The sequence below is a fragment of the Bos indicus x Bos taurus genome, chromosome 2 (genome assembly GCF_003369695.1).
Source record: "Bos indicus x Bos taurus breed Angus x Brahman F1 hybrid chromosome 2, Bos_hybrid_MaternalHap_v2.0, whole genome shotgun sequence".
In the NCBI taxonomy this organism is placed as follows: domain Eukaryota; kingdom Metazoa; phylum Chordata; class Mammalia; order Artiodactyla; family Bovidae; genus Bos; species Bos indicus x Bos taurus.
Genome location: NC_040077.1, coordinates 71,132,123 through 71,140,447, shown reverse-complemented (window position 1 = coordinate 71,140,447; position 8,325 = coordinate 71,132,123). Strand labels below are relative to the sequence as shown.

At 41.0% G+C, this 8,325-nt stretch overlaps 1 protein-coding gene across 1 annotated transcript in view; it reads left to right on the top strand.

The window, feature by feature from the left end:
• The first annotated feature begins 232 nt into the window (after positions 1-232).
• C2H2orf76 (chromosome 2 C2orf76 homolog) overlaps positions 233-8,325 on the top strand; it is a 106,632-nt gene continuing 98,539 nt past the window's right edge. Inside the window, exon 1 of the mRNA XM_027562341.1 lies at positions 233-394. Within this exon, the coding sequence (XP_027418142.1) occupies positions 248-394 (147 nt within the window). The 5' untranslated portion in view covers positions 233-247. The remainder of the gene's footprint in view (positions 395-8,325) is intronic.

Genomic DNA, 8,325 nt, shown 5'->3' with positions numbered 1-8,325 from the left:
TCTTGTTCTTCAGGCGGTGGCTCCAAAGAATGAGGCATGTTCCAGGCAGGTAAGCAGGCATGGCCGGAGCAAGGCATCACCAGCTTCATCAGCAGAGAGGCTGAGGCACTAGTACATTGAACGGCTTTGCATCCCGGCCAGGAGGGGGCGCAGGCACATGTCCTCCGACTATTGACCCCGAGCGTCCTGCTCGGCCCTCAGTGGCCGGCAGGTGGCGCCAGAACCTTCTTGGGCTCTGCACGGGCGCATGCGCACCTCTCCGGCGTCCTTGGCAACGGAGCGGCTTTTTCCCTCAGGAAGACCGAGGGCCAGCCATGGTGGCTCTGGGGCAGTGCCTGGGGTGGTGGCGTCCGAGGCGGCAAAGCGCTTCCGGCTACGCCGCGCGTCTGAGGAGGTGATCATGTGAAGGGGCTGGTTGTGCAGCGGGAGCCGGTGCGAGAGCTGGGACGGAGGTCTTGCTGCCGAGATGTCTGTCATGGGCACGGTGGTTTGTGCGGGATGGCAACCCACTCCAGTATTCTTGCCTGGAGAATCCCAGGGACGAGGGAGCCTGGTGGGCTGCCGTCTCTGGGGTCGCACAGAGTCGGACACGACCGAAGCGACTTAGCAGCAGCAGCACAGATGTGTCGTCGTGGAGGGAGATGTGGTGCTGGGGACCCCGCAGCCTCGGGAGAGGGATGAGCGGGACTAGGGACTGGCCTGGGGAGACGCAGGATCCCTGGGCAGAAGGGAGAGTTTACAGTTATCCCCGTTCTTCCGTTACTGTTTGTTCACTTGCCCTCAAAATGTTATAAAAATATCTGTTTTCCTTAGTGACTGAGAGTGTTTGCCTCCTCTTGTCCATAGGGCACTGAACTATTCAGTCACTGGTGCAAAGATGTTTACTAAATTCCTGGTATGTGCGGACAATACGGATAGAATGGAATAGTAGTTGAAAAAATACTGAAAAAGTAAAGAGGAAGTGTGTTACATTATTTTAATATTTTAAGTATGCAAAACCCAGAATTTTCTATAACTTTAATTTCCTGACTTTAAAGGAATGCAAATTATCTAAAATATACTTAATATACTTCTTAACCTCATTTCCAGATTAAGATGCTTGGGAAAGGAGCTTATTGAAAAATAAGATTATAGACATTCTAATTTACCATTCAAATAGAGATATACAAAATTAATCTAAATGCCTTCAGATATTGAAGTTATTAGGAGAAAGTTTATAATTTACAAAAGTATTTAAAAAAATACTAGCCATGCTTGACAGTTTCTTTTAACACAGTGACCATCTTAGATATGTATAAATATTAGATCACTGAAACATCTTTTGCAGGATTACAATGCAACTAGACATGTTAAAATAATAATATCCAGGTCACTACCAAGTTTTTATAAGAATATAGTGAAAATACTGCAAATCACTTTTAGAAGATCCAAAGACAGTTGTGATTAAAAAAAAAATACTAGCCTTGCCTATTAAGACAATTTAAGATGAAATATAGTAAAACTCAAAACTTTAGCATATTTAAGAGCCGAGACAATGGCTGCTTTTTGTAAATTAGACACTTTTGTTGCAAATTAGAAACTTTTGTAAATTATAAACTTTCTCCTAATAACTTAAATATCTGAAAGCATTTAGGTTAATTTTGTATATCTCTATTCAAATGGAAAATTAGAATGTCTATAATTTTATTTTTTAATAAGCTCCTTTCCCAAAAGAATTGATATTTTTATATGTAGTTCTTCATTCCCCATTTCTTTCCTTTTCCTTTTTTTATTTTTTATATCAGAAAATGTATGTCTGTGTCTTGTTAAACCTTTTCATTCTTCTAATGTATTTCAGGAGGTACATTCTCTTCCTGTAAACAAGGAGAGAGCCCTTCTAATAAGCATGCATTATATATATGATCAGGAATTTTCCAAGGAGCACTTAACAGTTTCCACTTGGCTTACAGTATCATCTTGTCTTGAATCCTGCACAAATATTTGTACAATAATGTCCTTTTACCAATGTGCTTCTGATTTCACCATGGTATATTTCCTAATATGACTTTATTTTATCTTATTTTTTCATATCATTTTATTTTTTTTTATTGGAGTATAGTTGCCGTACACTGCTGTGTCAGTTTCTGCTGCAACCCACTCCAGTATTCTTGCCTGGAGAATCCCAGGGACAGAGGAGCCTGGTGGGCTGCCATCTATGGGGTCGCACAGAGTCGGGCACGACTGAAGCAACTTAGCAGCAGCATCGCCCTATATACTCCTGTTTTTGAATTTCCTTCCCATCTAGGTTACTACAGGGCACCAAGTAGAGTTCCCTGTGCTATGCACTAGGTTCTTCTTCTTAGTTATCTATTTTATACATAGTAGCATATATCTAGGGCTTCCTGGGTGGTACTAGTGGTAAAGAATTGCCTGCAGTGCAGACACAAGAGATGTGGGTTCGATACCTGGGTCGGGAAGGTCCCCTGGAGGAGGGCATGGCAACCCACTCCAGTATTCTTGCCTGGAGAATCCCATGGACAGAGGAGCCTGATGGGCTACAGTCCATAGGGTTGCAGAGAATCAGACATTACTGAAGCAACTTCGCATGCATGCGGTGTATATATGTCAATCCCAATCTCACAATTCATCCCACCCCATTCACCCCCTTAGTGTCCATATATTTCTTCTCTACATCTGTGTCTCTATTTCTACTTTGCAAATAAGATCATCTATACCATTTATCTAGATTTCAAATAATGATTTTATTTAAAATATTAATCTAATAATACAGTATTTTTTACTTTGTTTTGTATCATATACTAATATATGCTTTAAGAGGATACATATTAATATTTACTAAATGTAGTTAATTTGCATGAGATGGTAGCTGATTGCATTTCATCTTGATGCCCATTGGGCATTCTTATTAGTGTTTAAAGTACTTTTTAGAACAGATACGAAAATATCTCCCATCAGGAAGCTTCCATTAGCCTCTTATCCTTATCTGTCAGAGGACAGACAGAATGAAAATCACAGTCACAGAAAACTAATCAACCTGATCACATGGATCACAGCCATGTCTAACTCAATGAAACTATGAGCCATGACATGTAGGCCCACTCAAGACGGACAGGTCATGGTGGAGAGGTCTGACAGAATGTGGTCCACTGGAGAAAGGAATGGCAAACCACTTTATTATTCTTGCCTTGAGAACCCCATGAACAGTATGAAAAGGCAAAAAGATAGGACACTGAAAGATGAATGCCCCAGGTCAATAGGTGCCCAATATGCTACTGGAGATCAGTGGAGAAATAACTCCAGAAAGAATGAAGGGATGGAGCCAAAGCAAAAACAACGCCCAGTTGTGGATGGGACTGGTGATGGAAGCAAGGTCCGATGCTGTAAAGAGCAGTATTGCATAGGAACCTGGAATGTTAGGTCCATGAATCAAGGCAAATTGGAAGTGGTCAAACAGGATATGGCAAGAGTGAACATTGACATTCTAGGAATCAGTGAACTAAAATGGACTGGAATGGGTGAATTTAACTCAGATGACCATTATATCTACTACTGTGGTCAAGAATCCCTCAGAAGAAATGGAGTAGCCATCATGGTCAACAAAAGAGTCCATAATGCAGTACAATTTCAAAAACGACACAATGATCTTTGTTCGTTTCCAAGGCAAACCATTCAATATCACAGTAATCCAAGTCTATGGCCTGACCAGTAATGCTGAAAAAATTGAAGTTGAATGGTTCTATGAAGACCTACAAGACCTTCCAGAACTAACACCCCCAAAAGATGTCCTTTTCATTATAGGGGACTGGAATGCAAAAGTAGGAAGTCAGAAACACCTGGAGTAACACGCAAATTTGGCCTTGGAGTACAGAATGAAGCAGGGCAAAGGCTAATAGAGTGCTGCCAACAGAACACACTGGTCATAGCAAACACCCTCTTCCAACAACACAAGAGAAGACTCTATACATGGACATCACCAGATAGTCAACACTGAAATCAGATTGATTATATTCTTTGCAGCCAAAGATGGAGAAGCTCTATACAGTCAGCAAAAACAAGACCGGGAGCTGACTGTGGCTCAGATCATGAACTCCTTATTGCCTAATTCAGACTTAACTTGAAGAAAGTGGGGAAAACCACTAGACCATTCAGGTATGACCTAAATCAAATCCCTTATGACTATACAGTGGAAGTAAGAAATAGATTTAAGGGCCTAGATCTGATAGACAGAGTGTCTGATGAACTATGGATGGAGGTTTTTGACATTATACAGGAGACAGGGATCAAGACCATCCCCAAGAAAAAGAAATGCAAAAAAGCAAAATGGCTCTATGAGGAGGCCTTACAAATGGCTGTGAAAAGAAGAGAAGTGAAAAGCAAAGGGGAAAAGGAAAGATACCCATTTGAATGCAGAGTTCCAAAGAATAGCAAGGAGAGATAAGAAAGCCTTCCTCAGTGATCAATGCAAAGAAATAGAGGAAAACAATAGAATGGGAAAGACTAGAGATCTCTTCAAGAAAATTAGTGATACCAAAGGAACATTTCATGCAAAGATGGGCTCAATAAAGGACAGAAATTGTATGGACCTAACAGAAGCAGAAGATATTAAGAAGAGGTGGCAAGAATACACAGAAGAACTGTACAAAAAAGATCTTCACGACCCAGATAATCACAATGGTGTGATCATTCACACTCACCTAGAGCTGGATATCCTGAATGTGAAGTCAGTGGGCCTTAGAAAGCATCACTACGAACAAAGCTAGTGGAAGTGATGGAATTCCAGTTGAGCTATTTCAAATCCTAAAAGATGATGCTGTGAAACTGCTGCACTCAATATGTCAACAAATTTGGAAAACTCAGCAGTGGCCACAGGACTGGAAAAGGTCAGTTTTCATTCCAATCCCAAAGAAAGGCAATGCCAAAGAATGCTCAAACTACCACATAATTGCACTCATTAAAGTAATGCTCACAATTCTCCAAGCCAGGCTTCAGCAGTTTGTGAACTGTGAACTTCCAGATGTTCAAGCTGGTTTTAGAAAAGGCAGAGGAACCAGAGATCAAATTGCCAACATCTGCTGGATCATCGAAAAAGCAAGAGAGTTCCAGAAAAACATCTATTTCTGCTTTATTGACTATGCCAAAGCCTTTGACTGTGTGGATCACAATAAACTGTGGAAAATTCTGAAGGAGATGGGAATACCAGACCACCTGACCTGCCTCTTGAGAAACCTGTATGCAGATCAGGAAGCAACAGTTAGAACTGGACATGGAACAACAGACTGGTTCCAAATAGGAAAAGGAGTATGTCAAGGCTGTATATTGTCACCCTGCTTATTTAACTTATATGCAGAGTTCATCATGAGAAACGCTGTACTGGAGGAAGCACAACTGGAATCAAGATTGCTGGGAGAAATCTCAATAACCTCAGATATGCAGATGATGCCACCCTTATGACAGAAAGTTAAGAAGAACTAAAGAGTCTCTTGATGAAAATGAAAGAGGAGAGTGAAAAAGTTGGCTTAAAGCTCAACTTTCAGAAAACTAAGATCATGGCATTGGTCCCATCACTTCATGGCAAAAAGATGGGAAACAGTGGAAACAGTGGCTGGCTTTATTTTGGGGGGCTCCAAAATTGATGCAGATGGTGATTGCAGCCATGAAATTAAAAGATGCTTACTCCTTTGAAGGAAAATTATGGCCAACCTAGACAGCATATTAAAAAGCAGAGACATTACTTTGTCAACAAAGGTCCATCTAGTCAAGGCTGTGGTTTTTCCAGTAGTCATGTATGGATGTGAGAGTTGGACTATAACGAAAGCTGAGCACTGAAGAATTGATGCTTTTGAACTATGGTATTGGATAAGAGTCTTGAGAGTCCCTTGGACTGCAAGGAGATCCAACCAGTCCATCCTAAAGGAGATCAGTCCTGGGTGTTCATTGGAAGGACTGATGTTGAAGCTGAAACTCAATACTTTGGCCACCTGATGCGAAGAGCTGACTCATTTGAAAAAACCCTATGCTGGGAAAGATTGAAGGCAGGAGGGGAAGGGGACAATAGAGGATGAGATGGTTGGATGGCATCACTGACTCAATAGATTTGGGTTTAGGTTGACTCTAGGAGTTGGTGATGGAGAGAGAGGCCTGTTCTGCTGTGGTTCATGGAGTCACAAAGAGTCAGACATGACCTAGTGACTGAACTGAACTGATATTCGTCAGGTATATTTGTCTAGTCAAATACCAACAGGCAAATTTGGCCTTGGAGTACAAAATGAAGCAGGGCAAAGGCTAACAGAGTTTTGCCAAGAGAATGCACTGGCCATAGCAAACACCTTCTTCCAACAACACAAGAGAAGATTTTACGCATGGACATCACCAGTTGGTCAATCCCGAAATCAGATTGATTATATTCTTTGCAGCCAAAGATGGAAAAGCTCTATACATTCAGCAAAAATAAGAATGGGAGCTGACTGTGGCTCAGATCATTAATTCTTTATTGCAAAATTCAGACTTAAATTGAGAAAACTAGGGAAAACCTCTAAACCATTCAGGTATGACCTAAATCAAATCCCTTATGATTATACAGTGGAAGTGACAAATAGATTCAAGGGATTAGATCTTATAGACAGAGTGCTTGAAGAACTAGGGCGGAGGTTTGTGACATTGTACAGGAGGCAGTGATCAAGACCATCCCCAAGAAAAAGAAATGCAAAAAGGTAAAATGGATGTCTGAAGAGGCCTTACAAATAACTGAGAAAAGTAGAGAACCTAGAGGCAAAGGAGAAAAGGAAAGATATATCCATCTGAATGCAGAGCTCCAAAGAATAGCAAGGAAAGATAAGAAAGCCTTCCTCAGCGATCAATGCAAAGAAATAGAGGAAAACAATAGAATGGGAAAGACTAGAGATCGCTTCAAGAAAATTAGTGATACCAAAGGAACATTTCATGCAAAAATAAGCTCAATAAAGGACAGAAATAGTATGGACCTAACAGAAGCATAAGAGATGGCAAAAATACACAGAAGAACTATACAAAAAAGATCTTTATGACCCAGATAACCATGATGGTGTGAATAGTCACCCAGAGCCAGACATCCTGGAATGTGAAGTCAAGTGGACTTTAGAAAGCATCTTCGTACTCTCTTAATGGTATTTCCCATTGTGGTTTTAAATGAAATTCTAGGTAATGAACAGTTTTCCTTCGTCTCAAATGAAAACTTGCTGGTGGGCCCGATAGTTTGATACTTTCCTCTCACATAATAAAGTGTACTTAGATGAAGTGAAATAAGCCTTACAGAAAGGATACACAGGTATGATTTCACTCACATAAGTTGTAGAACAGGCAAAACTAATTTATGGTAGAAAAAAAATGAGAGTGATGTTTGCCTCTGGGAGCATGATGACAGACAGTGACCGGAGAGGAACGTGAAGGAACTTTCTGGATCAATGATAGTGTTCTATATTTTTGTTGCAGGAAGGGGGACCCCTTCCTGGGCCCTAGACTGAGCTCTTGTCTAACACTCAGAAATGGATTGTCTAACAAGAAACACAGTGCTGACAAAGCAAGAGACTATTGTGAAGGGGCACCCCAGTGGAGAGCAGGAGGGTAAATGAACCCAGGAGACATGTCTACCATGTGGCTTGCAGTCTCTGGTTTTAGGTGATGTACTGTCCAGATTCTCTCTGATCAATCATTCTGGCTCAAGGTCCTTCCTGTGGTATACACATTGCTTAGCCAAGATGGATTCCAGCAAGGAGGATTGTGGGAGATTGGTAGGGCTTTTGGCATCTCTGGTTGACCTTTCCCGAACTCCTGTGGTTGGTGGTGGCTTGTTAGTTCCATGTTCCTTACCAGGACCTCCTGATGTAAAAGTAACTGGTGCAGATGATTACTATGGTGCCTGGCCCAGGGTGAGTGGTTTCAGTCAGTGTTTCCCCTAAGATAGGGATCTGGGTTGTACAGGTACATGTACTTGTTGAAACTTACAGTTGGTATATTTAAGATTTTGCATTTTATTATAAATAAATTTTATTCCAAAGAAATAATAAAACTGTAAGCAAATGTTGAACTGTACTTAATAATATTCCATAACATCTTACAGAAACACCAGAATGAACTTTTTGGCCAATCCAATATATACTCTGAAATATTCAGTGAGAAGCATATGAATGCCTGCAACTTACTTTGAACGGCATCCAAAAATCATTCAGGTTGATGGATAGAGTAGTGGAAGGAGAGCTAGCTCTGTGATAAAATGTCTAGAGTAAAATGCTGTGGTAAAAATCTAGGTAGGGAGTACTCGAGAGCTCACTGTAAAAAATAGTATTTTCA